Source organism: Rhinoderma darwinii, chromosome 10, assembly GCF_050947455.1.
Source record: "Rhinoderma darwinii isolate aRhiDar2 chromosome 10, aRhiDar2.hap1, whole genome shotgun sequence".
Classification (NCBI taxonomy): domain Eukaryota; kingdom Metazoa; phylum Chordata; class Amphibia; order Anura; family Rhinodermatidae; genus Rhinoderma; species Rhinoderma darwinii.
Window position 1 is genome coordinate 100551493 of NC_134696.1, and position 24612 is coordinate 100576104.

Here is a 24612-nt window from a genome sequence, read left to right on the forward strand (position 1 = left end):
GGCCTGATTATAATATAGAACTTATTACATGCTGGGAGGGGCCTGATTATAATATATAGCTTATTACATGCTGGGAGGGGCCTGATTATAATATATAGCTTATTACATGCTGGGAGGGGCCTGATTATAATATATAACTTATTACATGCTGGGAGGGGCCTGATTATAATATATAGCTTATTACATGCTGGGAGGGGCCTGATTATAATATATAACTTATTACATGCTGGGAGGGGCCTGATTATAATATATAACTTATTACATGTTGGGAGGGGCCTGATTATAATATAGAACTTATTACATGCTGGGAGGGGCCTGATTATAATATAGAACTTATTACATGCTGGGAGGGGCCTGATTATAATATATAACTTATTACATACTGGGAGGGGCCTGATTATAATATATAACTTATTACATGCTGGGGCTGGGAGGGGCTTGATTATAATGTATAACTTATTACATGCTGGGAGGGGCCTGATTATAATGTACTAATACTAATTATATGACAGAATGGACATTATTAAACCAATTATAAGAGGCAAAGCACATGATATAAATAAGTTTTATTATATATAATAATGCATTTGATATTACATGGGCAGCCTCTCTCACTATGGCAATGCACACTGTATTACATCAGTAGATCATTTCATTTACGACTGCATCTTCTGGCTCCTGTGCTTCTCTGCACCCGATCATCATAGGGAGCTCCATATTGCTGTAATAATTCCAGTAGGACACCGGACAAGTTATCCGCTCATCACTACAACAGGAGCTGCGGATGATGCTGCAACAATGTCACAGGGAGGGAAGAAGGGGCAATGTCACCTGTGAAGAACAATGCAAAGAACAATGCAAGACACCGAGACAACAAACACAACCCGATCCAAGAACAGGTGAGAACAAACACCCAGGAGGTGAATGGTAAAGGTCAGAGACAGGTGATACAGAACAGGGGAGGGGCAGGGAGGACAGCAACATAGGATACAAAGAAGTCACTGACAGGTCTGGAATATGAGGACAGCACCATGAGGATCAGGACAGGTGTATGAGGTCAGGACCATATAGATCAGGACAGGTGTATGAGGTCAGGACCATATAGATCAGGACAGGTGTATGAGGTCAGCACCATGAGGATCAGGACAGGTGTATGAGGTCAGGACCATATAGATCAGGACAGGTGTATGAGGTCAGGACCATATAGATCAGGACAGGTGTATGAGGTCAGCACCATGAGGATCAGGACAGGTGTATGAGGTCAGGACCATATAGATCAGGACAGGTGTATGAGGACAGGACCATATAGATCAGGACAGGTGTATGAGGTCAGGACCATATAGATCAGGACAGGTGTATGAGGTCAGGACAGGTGTATTTGGACAGGACAGGTGTATGAGGTCAGGACCATATAGATCAGGACAGGTGTATTAGGTCAGGGCCATATAGATCCGGACATGTGTATGAGGTCAGGGCCATATAGATCCGGACATGTGTATGAGGTCAGGGCCATATAGATCAGGACAGGTGTATTTGGACAGGACAGGTGTATGAGGCCGCTCCATGATTATACAGCAGTAGACCAGGCAGGGTGCAGGACATAGTCACTGTGCTTTATTCAGCAGCTGCCAGGCATTGAGCCTCCACTCTCCCTCCTATTCACACAATGCTGGAGGAGGGGGCGTGGCTTTACCTGGGCTGAACCATTCCCACTCACGGGAGAGGCCGGATCCCTCCTCTTTCTTGTTTCCTTACTTTTCCCTGGGCCGGGCAGGTGGCTCCTTCAGCGGACTCTACAGCCAGTGCTCGTCCCGTGTGATAGTCCGGGAGTCCCGCAGGATCTATCAGCGCCGACCCCCCGGTAGACGGACAGGTGGTTTCTCCGCTGCACTTGGGTCGGAGGTCACTTTTCTCAGCGGAGGTTTCGGCGGGAGGCGGCGGCGGTCATGGCGGCGGGGGGCTCCTGGCTTCCTGCGCTCCTCTCCCTGTGCGCCCTGTCAGGTAAGCGAACGGCTGAGCCCGGGCAGGAGGGGCCGGGTAACCGGACGGGAAAATGGCGGCGGCTGCACCCAGTAGAGTTGTGTCACCTCCGATACAGGCGAGGGGTCTAATATACTGAACTTATTATATGGGGAGGGGCACTAATAATTCTATATAACTTATTGTATGAGGAGGGGAGGGGCCTAGTTATAATATACAACTTATTGTATGAGGGGAGGGGCCTAGTTATAATATACAACTTATTGTATGAGGGGAGGGGCCTAGTTATAATATACAACTTATTGTATGAGGGGAGGGGCCTAGTTATAATATACAACTTATTGTATGAGGGGAGGGGCCTAGTTATAATATACAACTTATTGTATGAGGGGAGGGGCCTCGTTATAATATACAACTTATTGTATGAGGGGAGGGGCCTAGTTATAATATACAACTTATTGTATGAGGGGAGGGGCCTCGTTATAATATACTTGTATGAGGGGAGGGGCCTCGTTATAATATACTTGTATGAGGGGAGGGGCCTCGTTATAATATACTACTTATTGTATGAGGGGAGGGGCCTCGTTATAATATACAACTTATTGTACGAGGGGAGGGGCCTAGTTATAATATACAACTTATTGTGTGAGGGGAGGAGCCTCGTTATAATATACAGCTTATTGTGTGAGGGGAGGGGCCTCGTTCTAATAAACCTGTGTGAGGGGAGGAGCCTCGTTATAATATACAACTTACCGTATTAGTGTTTGTGGTCTCCTAATATAGATGTTATGAGAGGTTATATTATATATGATATCTTGGATGGTGTTATTATAAACAACTTATTACATGGGGGGGGATGGGGAATTTTATAATGATATACAACTTATATGACAAAAGGGGAATTATCACATACAAAATGTATTACACGGGACATCATTATTATTATATAAAGCTTATTACATGACGGGCCGGGCGTTCTTCTATAATTAGGGGTTTATTCAACTTTTAACAAAATGATGAGGATTTTACCCCCACCTGATACTTGTAAGCACGGTTAGGGGGTATAAATGTAATATACAGTTATAATATCCCCCTCCCCCCCCCTCCCCGGCTGCTGCTTATAACGCATGGAGATCCTTTATATATAATATTATAATGACTGGAGTTTATATCGGTCTAACGTCACTTCTTATTACGCTCTTCCCATTAGTTTCGGTGTTGGGGGAAGGGCAGTGGTGCTTAGGCCCGGGGGAGGGGTGAGAGCTGGCAGTTACTGGCGGCACAGCACGGGGGCAGGAATGGGAGCAGCGAAGTACAATAACAAGAGGGCCGGGAGCACCTGGAGACACCCCCTCCTGTGTACTCTGCTGCCCCCACCTGGCTGATATCATGTACTGCAGCTGCAGAGTTGTAGTTCCCCATGTTGAAGACCATCGACCTCGGAAGATCTTTAGTGGGTAATAAATGGTCCCACAAGTGGCAGGACGTTGTCCGGCATTAGGGACCGTAACGCGCTTGCAAATTTTCCCGCGGCGACGTTTTCGTCCAGCAGTCATCTGACGTGAAACGCTGGATTAACCCCTCTGAAACCTATGACTGACGGACGGGACCATGTATAGGACTGAGTCTGCTCCTCCCCCGCAACATTCTGCTTTAAATTGAGAACCATAGCTAGTCTAGTAAGTGCCGCGCACGTACCCACAAGTGTACCCCGCATACATGGGGGCCCCCGTCATGCACAATTAGGGACCAGTGTCCTACTATAACTCCCGTGTTGTCCTCTTCTGCATTGTTTTATCTGATCCAGGGAAATAAGGGACTACAGCCCCCCTCCCCCCCTGGGATTAGTCACCCAGCTCTCCTAGAATCCTGAATGACAAACCTGCGTATCTAAGCAGCGCTGCACTTGACGGGTTACGACGTCGTTTCTGGGGGACCAATCCTAACACGTGATGTTTGTGTTTGCAGGTGGCGGCAGCGGGATGCAGGTTACGGTGAAGAATCCCTTCAACGTGGTCATCTTATTCCAGCAAATCACGTTGCGGTGTGAGTACGACACCAGCTCGCTGCAGCCGCCCATCGTCACCTGGAAGTACCGATCCTTCTGCAGGGATCGGATCGCGGACGCCTTCAGCTCGTCCAGCGCGGACTCCACCACCAACAGCCTGATGCAGCAAGCCGGATATAACCCCTATGTGGAGTGTCAGGACAGCACCAGGACTGTGCGGATCGTGGCCACCAAGCAGGGCAACTCCGTCACTCTGGGACCGTATTACCAGGCCCGAAAAGTCACCATAAACAACAGTAGGTGTCTGAGCGTTCCCCCGGCTGTCGTCCTACCCTACACGATCACATAGATCACCAGCGATTGCATCAGTGACTTTATATTACGGAGTTGCTATATAAGCAATTGTCTAAGCTACGAGACCCTGAAAGGTTTATTAGGCAGCAATATCGCAGACGGGGACTCGCACTGGGTGACGGGGCTGCCAGGTGGGAAAAAAAATGGCAGCCGTCTATTTAGTGACGGCCCTGAGTCCCTCGTTGGCAGATTGCAGGGCAGTGTAAGGCGCTGTTCACACGGAGGGGTTTTTTTTTCAGGCGGAAAAATCTGCCTCAAAATTCCTTCAGGAATTTTGAGGCTGATTTTGACCTGCTGGCAAAACATTTGACGCGTTTTGGGCGTCATTCTTCACCCGCGGCCATTGAGCGCCGTGGGCAAAGAATTCAGCGAAAAACGCTTTCTCTGCCTCTTTTATTGACGATAATTAGAGGGAAACGCCCGAAGAAAGGGCATGTCGCTGCTTTTTCCCGCGAGCAGGAAAAAAAACGCCTCCGTGATTTCCGAGTCAAAAACCGTGCCAAAATACTAAGTGTGAACTGGCCCTAAAGGCCCTTTTACACAGGCCAACAATAGGGCAAATGAGCATTCATCGCCCTGCGCTGCCGACATGATGGAAATGTACGAGGACGAGCCATGAAAATAACGATCGCTCATCCCCGTATATAACCGATCATTGAAAGGAGCAAACGAGCGCCGATTAACAAGCTATCTCGTTGATCGGCGCTCGTTTTCCCAGTCCATATTGGCCAGTGTAAAAGGACCTTAAGGGGGCACTGCCGGCCACAAGGGGGGGGGCACTGCCGGCCACAAGGGGGGGGGCACTGCCGGCCACAAGGGGGGGGCACTGCTGGCCACAATTGCCGGGTTCTCTTCTCCTAGAAGCTCCCGGCCTGAGTTTGGTTGATTTCGTTGACGTTGGCCGCACCGGTCTCCGTGTTTGGGTTAGGGTAACCCTTTCCATTCTTTGTATTTGCAGATGCGGATCTCACCTTCGATCAGACGGCTTGGGGTGACAGCGGCGTCTACTACTGCACTGTCCTCTCGTCGCAGGACCTGACTGGAAACAATGAGGCTTACGCTGAACTATTGGTGTTGGGTAAGAAGATCATCGCCCTCATCATTGCCACGTCGTTTTCTTCTTTTATCACATTTATTTCAGGGGGGAAAAACCAGACGTTTAAACAACCCGTGCCTAGAAAGTCCCGCAGACCCAGAACTGGCCCCACCACCCCTCACGTCACCAACATAACCACTTTCTATGTACCCCGTGCCACCTCCTAACTTGTTTTTTTAGTAGAGAATAATCCAGCTTCTCCGCCATCTTGTTGTAGAAAGTGCTGTCCGCAGGCGGTGGCTCTGGTAACTACATGTCCCATGATGCCTTGCCCAGGTATCACATACGGGTGTGAACGGATGACCTCTATCTGGAGCTATAGTTATAAAGGTCATTCCACGTTGTGAGCAAAGTGCTGAAGAGACGCGGGTGTAAGGCACAGGAGAGGCTGCAGCTGCGCTCTGTGCAGCAGCACCCGCATGTCGCAGGCAGTGTGCAAACTTCAGCCCGCAGTGGGGAAGGAGCATTACCTGCCTATTTAGGGTCTGTACTTGGCTTGTTCTGGGGATTTGCCTGCTGGGAAGTGCTGACCAGTACCGGCCGGTCATCCGAGGGAGGAAAACTGTCCGGTGTCTAACAACAAGTTTGCTGACTGTTTCCAGTAACCACGAGAATACAGTATTCAACTGAACAAAAACCCATAAATAATACAGCTTGACGGGCCTCGAAAACCATCACTGCGGAGCGAATCTAAAAGGAATAAACCTTCAATATATGGCAATGTGATACTCGCATCCCACAGTGCGGCCTGTACATGACTTGTTTAGCTGGATTTGGTTTTTCTCCTGGATTATAAGACGCGCCGGTGCGTCCGTCAGCGATATCGGATCCTTTATCATTATCAACGTCGGACGGTTTGTGGTTTTCTGTCACTGGAGACGTTTTATAAGGGGAAAATTATCGGATTTAAAAAAAAAAAAAAAAAAGCATATAACCCGGGGCTGTGTATATAGTCGGCGTGCAGCTGCTGTGGTGGCCATGAGGGGGCGAGCTCAAACCCCTTTACTATGGATAGTCCTCCCCTCCCCCTCTATAGTCCAAGCGAGATTAGAAAACGGGGGAAGTGACTAAGTCCAAGCACCGAGGGGGTCGGAGGGAACAAGGTTTAAGTGTTTTTCATTTTTTACTGTGGCCTCCGCTCTGCAATGTGTTCGGCTTTTTACCATGAATAATAATTAAAGGGTAAGATTTTTGTTTCTGTGAATCCCAGGAGTCTAGTGATGACCCCTCGATGATAGAGATATATATATACGATAACGTCCCTGCCTCACGTCCAGCCATACGTAGGGAATGGGGGAGCAGGGACCTCATGGTCTCCTGCTCCACCATTGCATTCAGCTGTATCTGCGTCTTGAAGATGCAGATACAGTTTAAACCGGGAGAAAATAATTGATAAAACCGAAATTCGCAGGAGGAAGTTGATGAATTGCGCTGGATTTTAATTTCTGGTGGTAAAATGCTGCCATCTAGTGTTGTACTTTGGTAATGCTCTATATACATACGTGATCTTTCCCGGATGGATTTCTGTTTGTCTGGGATACTCGGTACAGTGCATTTTGGGTAAACCTAAAGGCGGGAGAAGCCGGGGTGTAGGTTTTTCTATTAAGGGTATGTTCACACAGGCTATTCTCAGTAAAGTGGTGAATTCGGTCGTGTCTCTTTTTATAACACGCAATGATTCCGGTTACCATTGAATTTGTTTTTCCCCATGTCCGGCCACCGTTGCTTTCTCTCCAGCAGTCCACATTGGAGTATCTCCCGCTCTCTCCATCCCGAGCCTCCTGGTTCATGACTAGAATGCCAGTAATGACGGTAAAGACTGACACGCTTGTATTTCAGCAGTGAGATGGGAAGGGCAGTCCTCCTGTTTTTGGTTACGTGCCGTATTAATTTACTTTTAACGTTTTGTTTTGGAGACTTTAGTCGTGTTCTCACTAGCGCCCCCTGCCTCTTGGGGAAATCTGAAAAACAGAACAGTAACTTGTTTTTCTTTCGTCCTCTAGGTAAAACATCAGAGGACTCTGAACTATTGCCAGGCTTTCAGATAGATGACATGGAAGGTAAATCCTCCATCCATGATCAGTAATAATCTAGTGCAGTAATATCAGGGATGTTATTGGAAGTTATTGCCCCCCCCCCCCCCACCTACTCACGGGTACTGGATGGCATTGGGGCTCCCCCCGCTACAAACAGCTGATTTGAGGGTCTTCTCTTCCCCTTTCCTCCCCATTCACATTTCTTTCAGCACCTGCAGTATGAGGTCGGGTCTATAGAGTGACGTCGGGCGACTTACGTAATTCGGGTTGCGCAATTTTCCCCCTGATTGCATCGTTTTCAGTATAAATAAATGGGAGAAGGTGCGCACTGGTCGCCTGCCGGTCTCGCTCCCCGTTCTGTAGGAGCGCGGCCGTGATAAGTTGATGCATTGAATCGCACAATGAGAAGCACTTTTGTTGCTTTGACTTCTCCCGGCTGCACGCTAATAGAAGTGAATGGCGCCTCCTGTACAGTAGAGCGGCGCTATGAATGCCGCAAAGTTCCGCCTCCCGTTCATTTCAATAGGAGCCGGCGGACTCTTCTGTTTCCCGCTCGCTGATTTTATTGATTTTTCTCAGCTAGCGGGAAAAAGAAGCGTCTATTTCATGGCTGACTTTGCGGTGGGACCTGCCAAGCGAAATCCGCCGTGTGAACTGACCCTTCGTCACAGAGACTGTGCGGCCCCAGATATTTGAGGACCCGCAGAGAGGGAACCGGACAATAGTTTTTTTAAATAGTCAAGTGGCTTCATTCATTCATTTATTTGCACAATTCTTCCCCCCAAAAAGTTTTATCCCAGACGACCCCTTTTATAGTGATGATATTGCAGCTGTGAGAGGGGGGAGGGGGGCGATGTGTTTCTGAGCTCCGCCTGGATGTGACTGCTCCTCCTCCTCTTTGCGGCTTCGCTCTTGGTTTTCGCTCTGACATTTGGTGCTTATTGCGGTGGCGAGGCTGCGGATTAGAGACGTTACTCCCAGAGATGGATGAGCGCCTGTCTCTAGGGTGGTGGGTGCCGAGCGCAGCGATGTTATAGGGCGGTTGGCTCGCGGTGCGTGGTATTAGGGCTGGAGCGTAGTATTTGTTGTATCATAACTGGGGCTACAAAGATTTATTTTATTTTGCAAACGGGGGGGGGGGGGGCAGTTCTCATTAACCAATTAAAATTCAAGCAGTTGACTGCCCCCCCCCCCCCTTCTGATCCCACCGCCGTGTGTATGGCTTGTTTCCGGCTTGGCAGGACCCGCTGCGTATCCTCTGCTTCTCTCTTGTGCATGTTGTGGAGTCTTTGGGCCTCGTTCACACCGTACAGGACTGTATTCAACAATTCTATCACCCCCTAGAATCGCTGAATAAACCCAATACCGATGCAGGTTGGGAAACTGCGCACGCCGTGTGAAGAAATACGGATCTGAGCGCCGCCATCTTGGGCGCAACCACCTCGTCTAAGGCCCCGTGCACACGACCGTATTTTTCAGCCGTAATTACGGACCCACACAGTTCTATTGGCTACGCACGCCTTTCCTTTTATTTACGGAGAGGTGTTCTGCTCAAAAAATTATAGAACGTGTCTGTTTTTTGGCCGTAATTACGGCACGGACATGCCCTTAGAAGTCTATGAGAGCTTCTGTAAATACGGACGGCTACGGATGTGCATCCGCAAACCGTCCGTATTTTCTGAGGCTTTGCTATGCAACATGCGACCTTTGCAGCCTCCCTGATGTGTGCGACTCATCCGAAAAGGGGGCGTGGTTTATTGCACAATGGGCGTGGCTTAACGTGCAACAAAATTTGGGTACAGAAACAGCGGACGTTTTTAAACTTGCCCCAAATTTGTCATCCAGCAGGAGGCACTGTGACACATTTGGCGCATCTGGTCTAATTCTAAGCGTCCGAATTTAGGACGATATTAGTAAATCTGCCTCAAGATCCGTTTCATGACATTTGCACAATAGTTTTTCCATTTAAAGGGTAGAAGACGATGACATTTACCACGTGCCACGTAGGACTCTGCCTGCTCCTCTCTTTTGTGGCTTGTTTTCCTTGATGGGTGGGGTCACAGCGGAGGGGACCCCCACCTATCAGACCTCTATGGCACCTATCAGACCTCTATGGCACCTATCAGACCTCTATGGCACCTGTCAGGAGACCTCTTTTAAGCATAAGCCGGTTTATTCTGCATTGAAATATCCTTTTTAAAGCCAGATCTGTGCCCGCAGGCAGGTGGTAGTCGTTTTGTGGACTGAAAGTTTTACCTAGTTAGTCCTGCTCCTACAGCTGAGGGTTTGTAACTATGTATAAATGTAGGTAATCCAGGATAGGAGAGATGTGCGTGTTTAAGATTGCTTACACTAACACATTGTAACAGTCCCTCAGCTTTGTAAGCAGGACTGAATGTAAACGAGAATAATTCTATTCATTGACAACAAGCAGAGATCTTGAAAACGGTGAGTAATTGAGACCTAGAGTTAGAAAGTTACGGTACTTATTATTATACAATGATTTAATATAACACTGGAAAAACCCCTGTATACCCTTCCATGCCTACGATGTATATGATATATACTGATATAGTATAAGCCGTCACATATCCTTCATGTCGGGTCATGTGATGGCGGAGCGCTGCCCGTCCTGTTTACGGTCATCCCTTATTACTGCAATCTGTGGGCAGCGTCACTTGCTGATGTCCTGACTTCACCTCTGTGCGGAGGATTATTGAGCCGCTTCTCTCCAGGCAGTGACGCTTCTCTCTCGTGTTTTTCAGACTGGCTTTTTGTGGTACTGATCGTCCTCGGTGGATTCTTTGTCGTCCTCATGATTGGAATCTGCTGGTGCCAATGCTGCCCGCACACCTGCTGCTGTTACGTGCAGTGCCCGTGCTGCCCCGAGAAGTGCTGCTGCCCCAGAGCTCGTAGGTTTACAAATACAACACAACATTTGACATAAAATTACTTGTAGATGGCGCCGGTCAGCTTGTTCCAAGTCTGTCCCAATATACATGAGGTTGTGCGAGATCCTGAAACTTGTCAGCGGATACTGTCAATTTTAGGCCTGTGCCTACGTACATGGTGTGGAAATGCCCGGGGGGCTCTATTGGCTTATCTGACGTGTTGAGCTGGATATACGTTTCAGCCCCTCTGACCACATGGCCGCTATACCGGGCCTTAAATAACAAAGAGCTCTGATAAAGACTCAAAAATCTGCGCTGATTAATTTCATAATCTATCGTTGTACTATTGGAACTTCTAAAACAAAGCGCCAAATTCTTCATGCCTGCAGTCACCACTAGAGGGAGCTCACTAGACGTAGATTTATAATTGAATCCAATGTGAGCTCCCTCTAGTGGTGGTTACAATAAAATGTATAACTGATCTCTCGTTTCCACATAGTGTATGAAGCAGGGAAGGCGGCCACCTCCGGCGCGCCCAGCATGTATGCCCCCAGCGGCTACGCTCCCTCCATGTACTCCCACCCCAGCCAGGTGAAGGTGCCACCGCCAGGGTCCGTCATAAAGATGTACAATGGTTATGATTACGACGCAGCGAGCTCAGGTGAGTAGCGGGTTCCACCGCTAGAACCAAATGGATGGGGCTCTCCAGCAAGAGCTTTGGCCTTTTCAATCGGCAGGGGTGCTGGAAGTGACACTGATCAGATATTGACGGCCTGTCCTGAGGATGCAGCATCGGTATTCGAAACCCCTTAGAGGCGATGTAAACTTTTTGATTGTTTTGTGTTTTTTTTTTTGTTTTCTTTAATAAATAGGTCAGTCCGTGTGATTGGAGCAATAGTTTTTATTAAAAATTTTTTTTTGCTTGAGATACAACGGTTCTGTATCCTCTACACAGAGCAGCTGTATCTTTCGCTATGACCCAAATCTGTCAGTCCTGCAGACCAGACAGGTTCAGCGCCAGCAGGATCAGCCTGTCATCTATCACGTGTAACTTATGAACTTCGATGTGACGGACAACAGGTGGATCCCGCCTGTCAGACGCACAGGCCCCGCTGGCACTGATGGGGGCAGGAGTTAGCCAACGATACAGCTGCTCTGTGTAGAGAATATGGAGCAGCTGTATCTCAAAGTAAATAATTTTTAATTTTTTTTTTTCTTAATCAAAACTAATTATAAAGTCGCACCAATCACAATGACCCGTTTATAAAGAAGCTAAATAAAAAAGCCCTTTGGAAGGTGCACATCGCCTTTACGGGAACGGCTCTAAAAGGGGCAAAACTGATGCTCCGTGTTATATCCCGTGCACTGACGGAGTGTGGCGCAGGGATTCTCTGGTGGTCTTTGTCTGCCCCCTCGAGCACTGTACAAGGCCTAGCACGGTGTATCGGTTTTGCCAGGAGTATCCCTTTAAATATTCTACTAGTACTAAGGTGTCTGGGGTGCGGGGGATCGCTGGCAGAGGGGGCTCCGTACACGATGGGGAGAGCAGGAATAGTAGGTGGAGTGTCGTGACTTCTCCAGTATATATTTTGCACCCCCCCTCTCGCAGCTCGGCCGTGTGTATGCGGTGGAGGAAACATAAACGACACTGAGCGCTGACGAGTCTTGTATATTTTGCATTGATTTTGCCCTTCTTTATATTTTCAGTGGGCGGTCACAGCTCTCAGGCTCCTCTTATTCGGGACAACGATGCCCCCGTTTCTGGTACGGGTTCTTCTTTAAGTTCTTACGAGCGGCCTGTCCGCGTTATTGTGCACGCGCTGACATTGTTCTATTTTTTGTCGTTCTACCAGTTCGGAGTGGTTACCGCATACAAGCCAACCAGCAGGACGACTCCATGAGGGTCCTCTACTACATGGAGAAAGAACTGGCCAACTTCGATCCAACCAGACCGGGGCCTCAAAACAACGGCCGAATGGAAAATAGTAAGAACTTGTACCTTATCACTGTACGTTCCCGATAATCCGGCGTCCCCGGAACCACCGAGGTGGTGGATTATTAGACATGCCAAACTTTTTGGAATTAACCCCTTGGTGACAGACGCCAAACCTGTATGGTGGATGCTGCCAGCGTGTCTACGGAGCGGGTTCCGTTGCGGGTGCCGTTGGGTTGTCATGGCAGCCGTGAGCATGATGTGTGCCCCCAGGTCTGCCATCTGGTTCCACATATTAAGCCCTGCTATAGGCCGGACTTTATAGGAGAGCGCAATTTGTAATACGTAAGTATTGCAATGTATTGTGGAAGCGATCCAACGATCGATCGCGTGTTCAAGTCCCCTAGTGGGACTAAAAAAAAAAAAAATACCCCAATATATAATATTTTAGATATTTTTTGAGTTACAGCCAGCAATACGTTTCACACACACACACACACACACACACACACACACACACACACACACACACACATGTATATATTATTAATTTATTTTTCGTTTTTGCTGCTATTAATTTACGTTTTTTGTTTGATCTAAAGCTTCTGCGATGAGCGAGGTCAGCTCACTACATGAGGAAGATCACAGAAACAACCTGCGGAACGATCTCGGTCGATTAAGAAATCAAGCCATGACTCCGATCCGGGACTTGGAGGAGGAAACGGTCTTCGGCAGCGACTACAGACGTTCCCCGCCGCGGCCACGCGTTTACAGCGATGACGGATTCCGGGATGAGAGACGAGCGCGTACTCGCTCCATGGACAACCTGGATGATCTCGACAGAAGAGACCGATACCGCGATCCCCCTGACAACCGAAGCCGAGGGAGACGCGGCTCAGATGATGACAGCAGCAGAGGATACAGCCGAGGCAGAGACGGACGCTCCCCCGACTCTCGAGACGACTACTATGGAGGTAAAAGGAGCCGAAGTCGAGACGACCTCCGGGAATACGACCGATCCCACAAGGAACCGGAGTACGATGATCGATTCATTGAAGATGCCTTGAGACGGAAGCAGCAGCAGCAGAGAGCGGGCAGCCGGGATGGTTTAGATAGTGTCGCCAACTCTTCGCGCTCAGAGGGCAGAAGAAACCGCCGCGACGACGAGGATTTTCCACCGCCGCCTCCTCCATATACAGAAACCGAATCTGTGTCCTCAAGAGGGAAGAAGCTGAAACGGGTCAGTGACGTCACATCCTCCCGGGTTCTACAGGATTAGAAAAAGGTGGCCAAGGAGCACGCCACACCTACCCGCAGGCGGTGTGTGGTACTGCAGCTCAGCCCCATTCACTTCACTGGAGCTCAGCTGCAATACCAGACGCAACCCATGGACAGGTGTGGCGCTGTTTCTGGAAGAAAGCCGCCATGTTTATCTAATCCTTTAGAGACCCTTTCCCGTCGCTAATATGCCTATTTACCATGGCACCATAGCCGCCTAGACTCTGCTGTGCTGCACAGCAGGGACCCGGCAGCAATGCTTGCGATCGTCTAATCTTAGACTATTCCTTTAAGGGGGTTGTCCATGATTAGGAAAACAGGGCTGCTTACTTCCAAAAACGACCACAGCTGTCTGGTATTGTGACCGCTCCATTCACTTCACTGCAATACCAGACACAACCTAAAGATGGGTGTGGTGCTGTTTTTGGAACCAAGGAGCCATTTTTCTCTAATCCTGCGCTACCCCTTTAGGGCATGGCCACACGTGGCGGATTTCCTCCGCAACTGTCCGCATCAATGCCGCACCTAATCCGGGTTGCGGATTACGGCTGCGGATCTGCCCAAAATGTGCAGTAAATTGATGCGGACTAGCTGCTGCGGACTGCGGTAAAAGTGCTTCCCTTCTCTGTATCAGTGCAGGATAGAGAGAAGGGACAGCACTTTCCCTAGTGAAAGTAAACGATTTTCATACTTACCGGCCGTTGTCTTGGTGACGCGTCCCTCCTTCGGCATCCAGCCCGACCTCCCTGGATGAAGCTCCAGTCCATGTGACCGCTGCAGCCTGTGCTTGGCCTGTGATTGGCTGCAGCCGTCACTTACACTGAAACGTCATCCTGGGAGGCCGGACTGGAGACAGAAGCAGGGAGTTCTCGGTAAGTATGAACTTCTATTTTTTTTACAGGTTGCTGTATATTGGGATCGGTAGTCACTGTCCAGGGGGCAGAAACAGTTACTGCCGATCGCTTAACTCTTTCAGCACCCTGGACAGTGACTATTTACAGACGTCTCCTAGCAACGCTCCCGTCATTCCGGGAGCCCCATTGACTTCCTCAGTCTGGCTGTAGACCTAGAAATACATAGGTCCAGCCAGAATGAAGAAATGTCATGTCAAAAAAGCAAGACGGATCCGCAGCACACATAACATGTGCATGACAGCTGCGGACTTCATTGCGGAATTTAGAATCTCCATTGAAGTCAATGGAGAAATTCCGCCATGAGTCCGCCACTGCTCCGCAACAGACAGAGCATGCTGCGGACACCAAATTCCGCTCCGCAGCCTATGCTCCGCAGCGGAATTTTACGCATCGTCTAAACGAACACTTCTAAATAGAAGTGGAAGTCAATGGAGAAACGGCTCCGCTGCGGATTAACGCTGCGGAGTGTCCGGATTAACGCTGCGGAGTGCCACGTGTGAACCCAGCCTTAAGGTATCATGTGCTAAAAAAATCTACTGACTGAGGATCATGTTCTCTGCTCGGATCTTTCGAACTTCTCTAATTGTATTAATTCCTTTTCAGGGTGAAGCTTTGAGTCGGGAGAGTCTCATCGTTTAATCCTCAGATTTTTTTTTTTTAAATGGATATTTTATTTCGTCCTGGATTGGCGAAATCTAAAAACCATAAACACCTAAAGTCGTCTCTGCCTGAGGCCGGAGCTTCAATGATGTGGATTGTAGTTGTAGGATTTTTATGCTTTTAGAACTTTTTTTTTTTTTTTTTAAATCTTTTTTGGAAAACTTTTTTTTTTGTTTTTTTTTTTTAATTTAAGTTGTTGAAACAAGAAGAATAATTTGTAATATAGAAAATGAATTTTATAATTGCGCCGTTTCTTTACATAGGGGATGAATTACGCCTCTCGTACGTCGTCTTCATAAATTGATGGGTGCTCAGACTTTTTGTACGTTTTCAATTCATTATAAATTTGTACATTTGAATGATTGTCCATCGTTTTTCAAGTCGGCAGAAATAGTTTAGCGTGTGGTGAAGGCAAGACTGAAATAAGATACGAGGGAGCATGGTCCCCAGCAGCACAGAGTATGTCAGGAGAGGAGTGTGCTGATCTTGTGAGAGGTCACAAACAAAAAGTTACATTGTGCTGTTGGGGATTCTGCTAATTCCTCTCTATGTGAACTTCCCAAAAAAATCAGCACACCCTCCTAAAATACTCTGTGCTGCTGTGGAACCTTCTTTCACAGAGTATTTCAGGAGAATAGTGTGCTGGACGTATCAGAGGTCACAGAGTGAAGGTCACAGCATTATATGTACTTTATATTAATCCTATGTGTTTGTTCTACTGCTTTTTACTATTTTACCGGTTTAACGCTTTCGCTGCCAGGACGATAGTCACAAACCAATATAAGCTGAATTATAAAAATCGTATTCTAGCCCGTACCCATTGCTTTCTGACCGTAGTTACCCCTGAAGTTAGCCCCCCCGCCCCACTCAATTTATCAATTGGACATCACATATCCTCTCATTGACAATAGGGGTGATAACATGGTAAAAGGTTCCTGTATACACCCCCCCCCCCCCAAATCTGGGGGTCACTGGAGGCTGCACAGGGGGGCAGGGGGGAGACCGTCTGTGATTGTTGCTCTCGTTTGCAGCTCCTCCTCCCTACCCAGACACAGTGTATTCTTTTCATCCTGCTCCGTACATGTGTCACAGAGATATTGAGCTGGGTATTAATGGAAAGTGAAGATTTTGGGCTTTAATATGATTACCGAGTCACAGCGAGCATTTAAATTCATGGTTTATTCCATATGTCCTTGGTGTTGAAATGGTTAATTTGTTACATTTTTAGATACCTTGCTTTGCTTGTTCCGATCGCAAGTTACACCATGTTTTTTTCGATGCTGCTCTGGATGAGATCCTCTTGTATAAAGATGGAACATCCTCCATCTCTAAGGTCTCACGTGTGGAACCTGAACCGTGGGATCTGGAGTCCCTGTGTCTCCATATTATAGAGATATTCTCAGAGCGAAACTTCTAGTCACACATCACCCTGCGCCGGCCGTGTATAGCGCCGCGGTCTCCGGTCACACATCACCCTGCGCCGGCCGTGTATAGCGCCGCGGTCTCCGGTCACACATCACCCTGCGCCGGCCGTGTATAGCGCCGCTGTCTCCGGTCACACATCACCCTGCGCCGGCCGTGTATAGCGCCGCTGTCTCTGCTTTGTACTGCAGCTCTGCTTTTTCTGATTGGCTGCTGTGTATAAGCACAAGCTCTGTGGGTGGTCAGTTCATATGGAGCTGATTTCTATTACATCAAGGACAGAACAATTTTATACTAAAAGTAAGACCTCATGCCTGGCCTGTGTTTGCGGCACGGACAGCAGCGGAGCGCCATCTGTGGTCAGCCTGCAAATCACGGACTGTGCACACATTGATTTCAATGCAAATGTGGCCCGTATAATGACATGTTCTATCTTTGCGGTTCGGGCTCCCAGCCGACGCACGGACCTTGGAAACCACAATCGTGTGCATGGCCCATAGAAATGACTGGGTCCGCAATTCACCTGCAGATTTGAATTGCGGGTGAACTGCTAAAACGTGCTTGTGTGCATGAGGCCTAAGTGACCTGCCGGTGAGAAAAGGATCATCAGGAAACTGCTAACAGGTGGAAGAGGTGAAGCTGTGAGAAAAGAAGTGTCTGATCGCAGCAAGAAAAACGACATTTATTTCAGAAATTGTTAGTCTGGTATTAAATTAAAGGCTTATCCTACATCAAAGGATGGGTTGCTGCATACATACATTACTGATCCTGAGTTACAGCCTCTATTATACTCCGGAGCTGCACTCACTATTCTGCTGGTGGAGTCACTGTGTACATACATTACTTATCCTGTACTGATCCTGAGTTATATCCTGTATTATACTCCAGAGCTGCACTCACCATTCTGCTGGTGGAGTCACTGTGTACATACATTACATTACTTATCCTGTACTGATCCTGAGTTACATCCTGCATTACACTCCAGAGCTGCAATCACTATTTTTCTGGTTATTAGAAACAGTCTTCAAGCTTATTGATCCTTGATATGGGGTCCATGGCTTTTATGCACGGCATTGGGCACTTTGCTGGCGGTTTTGTTGAGGGGTAATCTGCGATTTTAGTGGGTACAGTTGAACCCATTTCTTAAGCAGGGAACCATCAGCTCCCTGCTTCAGAATTAGTTCGGAGCGGAGGGAGCTCCTTCACTCGCTGAGGACTCCCCGGGCACAGCGCTACTTTAAACGCTGTGCTCGCTGAAGTCCTTGACGCCACTGTCCATATATGGACGTCGACGTCAGAGGCTCCTCCTGGAGCGGGATCCCTGGCTAGAGTCGGCAACGGGTATTCCGCTCAAGGAGTAGCTACTGATGGCACTGTCCATATATGGACAGTGACGTCAGGGCTTCCCTCTAGGGGTGAGTTCACACAGAGTTTTCTGCAGGAGGAAAATCTGCTTTGAGGCGGATCTTCCTCTCTCTGCACGCCGATTTTCGCTGAGTTTTTCGCAAACGGCCATTGAGCACCGCCGGCTTAAAACGCAGCGAAATACGCTTTCTCTGCCTCCCATTGATGTCAATGGAAGGTCAGAGGCGTAAACGTCCGAAGATATGGCATGTCCCTTCTTTGTCCCGTGAGCTGGTTTTTCAGCTCGCGGGAAAAAAACGCCTGCGCCTCCCATTGAAATCAATGGGAGGGTTTTTTGGCGCGGCTTCCGCATCAAAAAACTCTGTGAACTGGCCCTTGGAGTGGAATCCCCGGCCTATGCTCAGGCCGGGGATTCCACTCCTAGAGGGAGTCCCAATGGCACTATCTACATGGGCACTGGCACTAGAGGCAGCTAAGGGGGCATTATGCTGCATGGGGGGGATTTGGGCTTTATACTGTGTGGGGGGCACTATGGGAGCATGATACTGTGTGGGCTGAACCACGTGTGTATGGGCGGGGAATGGGTGGGAGTAGAGGCGTGGCTTAAAAGACATCGGTTATCCCTCTTTGTGATATGTGAATGGTGGGAGTTATGCACACAGTGCAGATTTTCCATGCGTTTTGTAAACCAAAGCCAGAATTGGATCCAGTAGGCCGGACCTCTACTCCTTCCTTGATATATTTCCTCTGTTTAGGTTTCCCCCGGGAACGCGCCGCGCGGCTGTGTGACATCACGTGACCAGGAACGCCGCTTTCCCTTCACTGCATAGTAGAAAATAGCCACATTTTTTGGCAAGCGTCAGGCCTATACAACTCCCTCTAGTGGTAGATACCAGGCACTACGATGATTGACAGTTGGGATAAGTCACGTGCCTATCTTCTGCTGGCGGAGTACGGGAGGGTCCGGTATCACGGCGCGCCTGCGCAGTCAGCCCTTTCTCTTTACGACATAGAACTGAATTCAGTTTTAGTATGTGCACACACACTAATTACGTCCGTAATTGACGGACGTATTTCGGCCGCAAGTCCCGGACCGAACACAGTGCAAGGAGCCGGGCTCCTAGCATCATACTTATGTACGATGCTAGGAGTCCCTGCATCGCTGCAGGACAACTGTCCCGTACTGTAAACATGATTATACTACGGTACAGTTGTCCTGCAGCAAGGCAAGGACTCCTAGCGTCGTACATAAGTATGATGCTAGGAGCCCGGCTCCTTGCACTGTGTTCGGTCCGGGACTTGCGGCCGAAATACGTCCGTCAATTACGGACGTAAATAGTGTGTGTGCACATACCCTTAGTTTCTGCTATATGGAACAATGTCGCGTTATTCGTGTGCCGGAACGTTCAGGCGTTCTCTGGGGCAGCCCCGCCCATATATGCCGGAACGTTCAGGCGTTCTCTAGGGCAGCCCTGGACAAGGCCCTCCTAATGACGTAAGAGGGGTCCTCAGCGTGTTCTTGTGACATTGTATCGCAGTGAAGGAATCCGTGTGCACTGAGGAGACAACCGCGGCCGCCATCATGTTCCGTACTATGCTCAGCCATGCCCGGAAACACCCCAGCGTGAGTATCCCGGGAGGCCCGCCATCTGTTCAGCGTCCTCCGGCTGCCGACCTCCCACACAGGCCCCTCCTGACCCCCGAATATGTCACCTGACCCCCAAATCCCTGGCAGCCGGCGCCTATGAACACATCCGTCCTCTTCACAGCGTGTAGGTCTGGGGTAGTCACCGGCGGCCCGCCCACTCTGTTGCTAAGCACCGGAGCTGCGTTATTCTGGCGGTTCTAAGCAACGGCGCAGCTCAATAGTTGTCAATGAGCGGCTGCGAAATATTCCCTGTGCAGAGATTATGATGGGGGAACTCTCGTTTAATTTATGGAGTTTCCCTTTAAGCAGCGCTGACTGTGTTTACTTACAGGGAACCTCCGCATTGGCCTCTGTTGGGGGATATCAATATAACACCAGGAGCGGTTTACAGGGGAACTCCAGCCTAAAAACTCAGTTGTGACTACTCGAAACCCTAATATCCCCCCCCCCCCCATGTCACGCTCACCGGGGTCCTGGCATTGTAGAGCTGGGATATTGGTGTTGACTGCAGCCACTAATGGGTTAATAGCTTGTGGTTTGTTTGTCTGGAGTTGCCCTTTAATTAGTGTTTGTGTTGCTAATCTGTGATTGGTTGCTTTGTGTGGCAGGGCGGGTCGTGTTTGCTGCTGGTGACCTATCACCCGGGACGTGTCTCTCTGCACGTAGCTCGTGGGGGGGGGGAATGTACCGCCTTGGGTGAAACTACAACCCCCGGCATGCCCAGCCGGCTGGCATCTTTCAGTGTATGCTAGGGCCATGGTGGCTGCTTCCTGCCCATGTGACGACCTAAGGATCGGCGTCCGTTCACACGTCGCGGTCATATTACGGGTTTTGCCAAGATTTTTACAAAAACTGCGACATGTGAATAGACTCTTATTCTTCTAGTCTCATATATGTCAAGGTCAGGACCCCGACGTGTGCAGTGAACTCGTCTCCTATAGGTGACTGGACATAATTGCTGCTCCTCTTAAAGGGCCAGTAACCCTAAAGTTGTGCACTATTATAAGGCCCCGTCACATATGATGTAAATGTCGCTGGAGGGTTCTCAGCACTGGAGATGTGATCATGGGGGGCTGATAACAGGGAGCAATAGATTATATCCCGTTACACCGCAGATGGAGTAGACTGGGGGTTGTTAAAGGGACCGTGAACCAGTTGCCTTTGCTCTGATGTGATTTTTGTCTCTTTTTTTTTTTTTTTTTCCAGTTGATCCCCCTGTTCTTGTTTGTGGGGTGCGGGGGCGTCGGATCGATCCTTTATGCTTTAAGAGTGACCATGACCAGTCCTGAAGTCGCGTGAGTTGAATCTCCGCTTTTATTGTTACCTTTTTGTTTTGTTTTAATCTTGTTGACATCCTTTAATCCGGCGTCCGTAACACCTGAGGGGGGCAGAGTTATTAGACGGACATGGAGGCGTCTATTGAAGTTCATTGCTGGATTATCAGATGCCGGATTAAAGGACTTTCACTTTCCTATGTGACAATAGTTCATTGAATTAATTTTTTTATTAAAGATGGGACAAGAAGAACAACCCCGATCCCTGGAACAAGAAGAGCCCCAATTACCAGTACAAGGTATCTGCCTTTCGGGGGGGGTCATCACTCGCATGTACATGATAATCTTATGGCAGCTGCATGCTGGGAGTTGTAGTCACAGGCTGAGTCTGCTGCTATATCTGGTGGCTGTGGGGGGGGGGGGGGGTCTGCTGCGTCACCTGGTGGGGTCTATTTTTTATTTATTCGGATTATTAATACATTTGTCTTCCTGCAGTTTTACAACGAGACGATCGACTACAAGAATCTGAAGAAGGAAGGTCCTGATTTCTAAGCGGCCCCCCCCTCCCCCGCCCTCATGCATTTCCAGAAGCCGCCATCATTCTGTCCAGGAATGTCCATTCCTTCTATTTAATCAGATCCGGCCGGTTAATTGAGTTCCCGGCTCGCTCTGTCTTGGTTATTAATGTATTTAGTTGAGCTTAATACAATTACTCCCGTCTGATCCGGCGTCTGCTCGTAATGACGTGAAGCGCTCGACCATCCAGTGACTGCCAGACTTGTAAAATACATTGGTTTATACGTGTGACCGCGGCTGCTGTGGATTTATTGTCTGTCGGGGGAGGGTTGTCTTCTATAGGTCAGCGGATCTGACGTTAACCTACACATTTCTGTGGTATCCGTGACCGATCTGTTGGCTAAAGGCCCTTGTCTTGTACTGTAATGGCCATCCCAGCTCTCCGAACCCAAAAATGTGACTTTATTACTAAAACAGCGCCACACCTGTCTATGGGTTGTATCTGGTATTGCAGCTCTGCTGTAGTGATGTGAATGAGTCTGAGCTGCAATACCACACACAACCTGTGGACAGGTGTGGCGCTGTTTCGGGAAGAAAGTCATGTTTCTCTTGTAATGGACAACCCCTTCTAATACCGTCTTCGTAACATAAACGTGTATCCCACAGGAATTTACTTGCTGAAGGCAAAACACCCGAATTACGTCCATAAACAGTGTGTGCGCACCCAGCCTCAGGGTATGTTCACACGGCCTATTTTCAGACGTAATTCAAGCATTTTACACCTGAAAAAACGGCTCCATTACGCCTGCAAACATCTGCCCATTGCTTTTACGATGTTCTGTTCCCACGAGGTGTCATTTTACGCGTCGCTGTCAAAATACGGCACGTAAAGATGCCCGCCTCAGACATGCATGTCACTTCTTTGGACGGTTTTGGAGCCGGTTTTCATTGACTCCATTGAAAAACAGGTCCAATAACGTCCGTGAAAAACGCGAGGATGTGCAAAAACGTCTGAAATTCAGGAGCTGTTTTCGTCTGAAATTCAGGAGCTGTTTTCGACTGAAAACAGCTCCGTAATTTCAGACGTGTGAACATACCCTAATGCAGCCAACGCAACGCAGAGGCCTTGTGATTTGTGCCACAGCTAAGGTCGCTGAGCAGTCCTATCCTTATCCCTAGTGTTGGCCTTGGGACCTGCCCTAGACTTAAAGGGGTTTTTGCATAATCAATATTTATCACCTATCCACAGGATGGGCCGTTCATCTGGGGGCACAGAGACGGTCGGGTATGTCTGTTCTCGGGATCGGTGGGCGTTCCAGCGCTCGGATCCCCACCGATTAGTTATGTCGCCATCCTTTTAGCAGGTAATAAATATTGATTATGAGGGAAACCCCTTTAGGCCGGGTTCCTGCGGAAACGTGGAATTTCTGCACTGGAATTCTGGGGAAATTCCACAGCATTTACAATAGAAGCAACGAGGGTGAGATTTAGTGAGTCGGGCCCGCGCTGCGGGGAAAACAGCAGCGCAAATGTTAATAAATTTAAGCTGCGTTTTTTTAATTCAATGTGGATACAAAACGCAACAGAAAGGCAAGTCTTCCGGCATAATTGCAGCGATTACGCCGAAAAAAAAATAAATCATGCTTACCCAGAATGCCCTCTTTCCTGCAGTCCTCTTGGGCTGCGGTCACATGGCCTGCAACGTCATTGTAGGAGGCCGGAGCGGACGTCAAAAGGGGGTAAATACGAGCGCTTTTTTTACATGGTGGAAATTCTGTCTGAAAAACACCACAATGAGGTGCGATTTTTCAAACGGAAGGTGTTGCGGGGTCCAGGTTGGATATGTTGCGTGATTTTAACGCAGCGTATCCGACTCGTGGGATCCCGGCCTTACTGCAGAATTCAGATGGACATAATGCTCTCACTTTTTAGCGCCCGTATTACAGTTACAAGTCCCGGACTCCTCGCTGCTCCAATGAGCCAAACGGGGATCACCATAAAACTTTCCATCTAGTTTATGGCGATGTTGTACTTCGTTGGCAGTGACTGGCACTTACATCATACATAGGCTGCCAGTCACCTGCCATAGGGTGAGGGTATGTTCACACGACCACGTTTCAGACATAATTTGGGCGTTTTACGCCCCGTATTACGTCTGAAAAAACGGCTCCATTACGCCGACAAACATCTGCCCGTTACTTTCAATGGGTTTTACGATGTACTGTGCCGACGACCTGTCATTTTGCGCGGCGCGTAAAATTACAGCCTCGTCAAAAGAAGTGCAGGACGCTTCTTGGGACGTAATTGGAGCCGTTTTTTATTGACTCCATCGAAAAACAGCTCCAATTACGTCCGTAATGGATGCTGCGAAAAATGCGAGTACTTGCAATTACGTCTGAAATTCAGGAACTGTTTTCGCCTGAAAACAGCTCTGTAATTTCAGACGTATTTTGCGCTATTGTGTGAACATACCCTAAGAATGTCTCCTCTTGCCCTTCATCAGGGATATTGTTTGTTTTTTTGCTGTATGAATGGCGCAGCAGACTGTACTATTCCATACAAAGGAATCAAGTAAAAAAAAAAACATCCTGTGTGGTATACGGTGGCGTACATCGTACGGATACCGCAAAATGTGAAACGAGCCGGAGGTTCGCTTTAGTTGTGACTACAATACTTATGCTAACATGTGAGAACATCCAGAGGCTGTGGAGGATGGGAGTTGTTGTATTTTTCTCTTAAAACCCGTCAGGACTCATCCGTCACCGTGAAATTCCAGGATCGGACAGGAACAAAATGTCATTTTACCAATAACTAAAACTTGGCGGCTCGTAGTGCTCCGATTCTGACACTATGATCATAACGCTGCGGTCTGATTGGCTGGAGTTATGTCTGTGTTAATGGCTGGGGACCCGGTTAGGACTCAAGTGGACGTGTGAGAAGCTGCGGCTCTGCTGATGCCACGAAATAAATCCACGACGTCTCGTCTCCCTGCTGTCGAGCTGGATCACGTATGTTAGAAGGGTTCACATAGTTTTTGGCACGATTGGCGAGCACTCCTGCGTGGAGACATAACACGACATTCGGTCCAGTTTATAGCTACACATTTCCATGGTGCGTTCCGCCATCAGTCCAGTGTTAGGTTTGGATGGGCAGCGGGTATAATACAAGGGTCTGACTAGCCTGGGCATGGTGGGTGAGCAGTCGCTGACTAAAGACCCTGATGGCGCATCACTAGGA

General features: G+C 48.6%; 2 protein-coding genes across 3 annotated transcripts; both read left to right on the forward strand.

Moving 5' to 3' along the window:
• The first annotated feature begins 1702 nt into the window (after window positions 1–1702).
• LSR (lipolysis stimulated lipoprotein receptor) lies at window positions 1703–15509 on the forward strand. 2 transcript variants are annotated; one of them, XM_075840402.1, is made up of 10 exons: window positions 1703–2001; window positions 3949–4284; window positions 5301–5420; window positions 7442–7498; window positions 10240–10386; window positions 10865–11026; window positions 12073–12129; window positions 12219–12350; window positions 12901–13538; window positions 15094–15509. In XM_075840402.1, the coding sequence occupies exons 1-10, from the start codon at window positions 1947–1949 to the stop codon at window positions 15127–15129; spliced, it is 1740 nt and encodes a 579-aa protein (XP_075696517.1). In that variant the 5' UTR covers window positions 1703–1946; the 3' UTR covers window positions 15130–15509. The 2 variants fall into 2 exon arrangements, with proteins under 2 accessions (XP_075696517.1, XP_075696518.1); XM_075840403.1 differs by lacking the exon at window positions 7442–7498 and having other exon boundaries at window positions 1705–2001.
• A 3804-nt stretch (window positions 15510–19313) lies between these two features.
• Window positions 19314–21666, forward strand: COXFA4 (cytochrome c oxidase associated subunit FA4). The gene is made up of 4 exons (XM_075840405.1): window positions 19314–19561; window positions 20792–20880; window positions 21098–21158; window positions 21355–21666. The coding sequence occupies exons 1-4, from the start codon at window positions 19520–19522 to the stop codon at window positions 21409–21411; spliced, it is 249 nt and encodes an 82-aa protein (XP_075696520.1). The 5' UTR covers window positions 19314–19519; the 3' UTR covers window positions 21412–21666.
• The last annotated feature ends 2946 nt before the right edge of the window (window positions 21667–24612 follow it).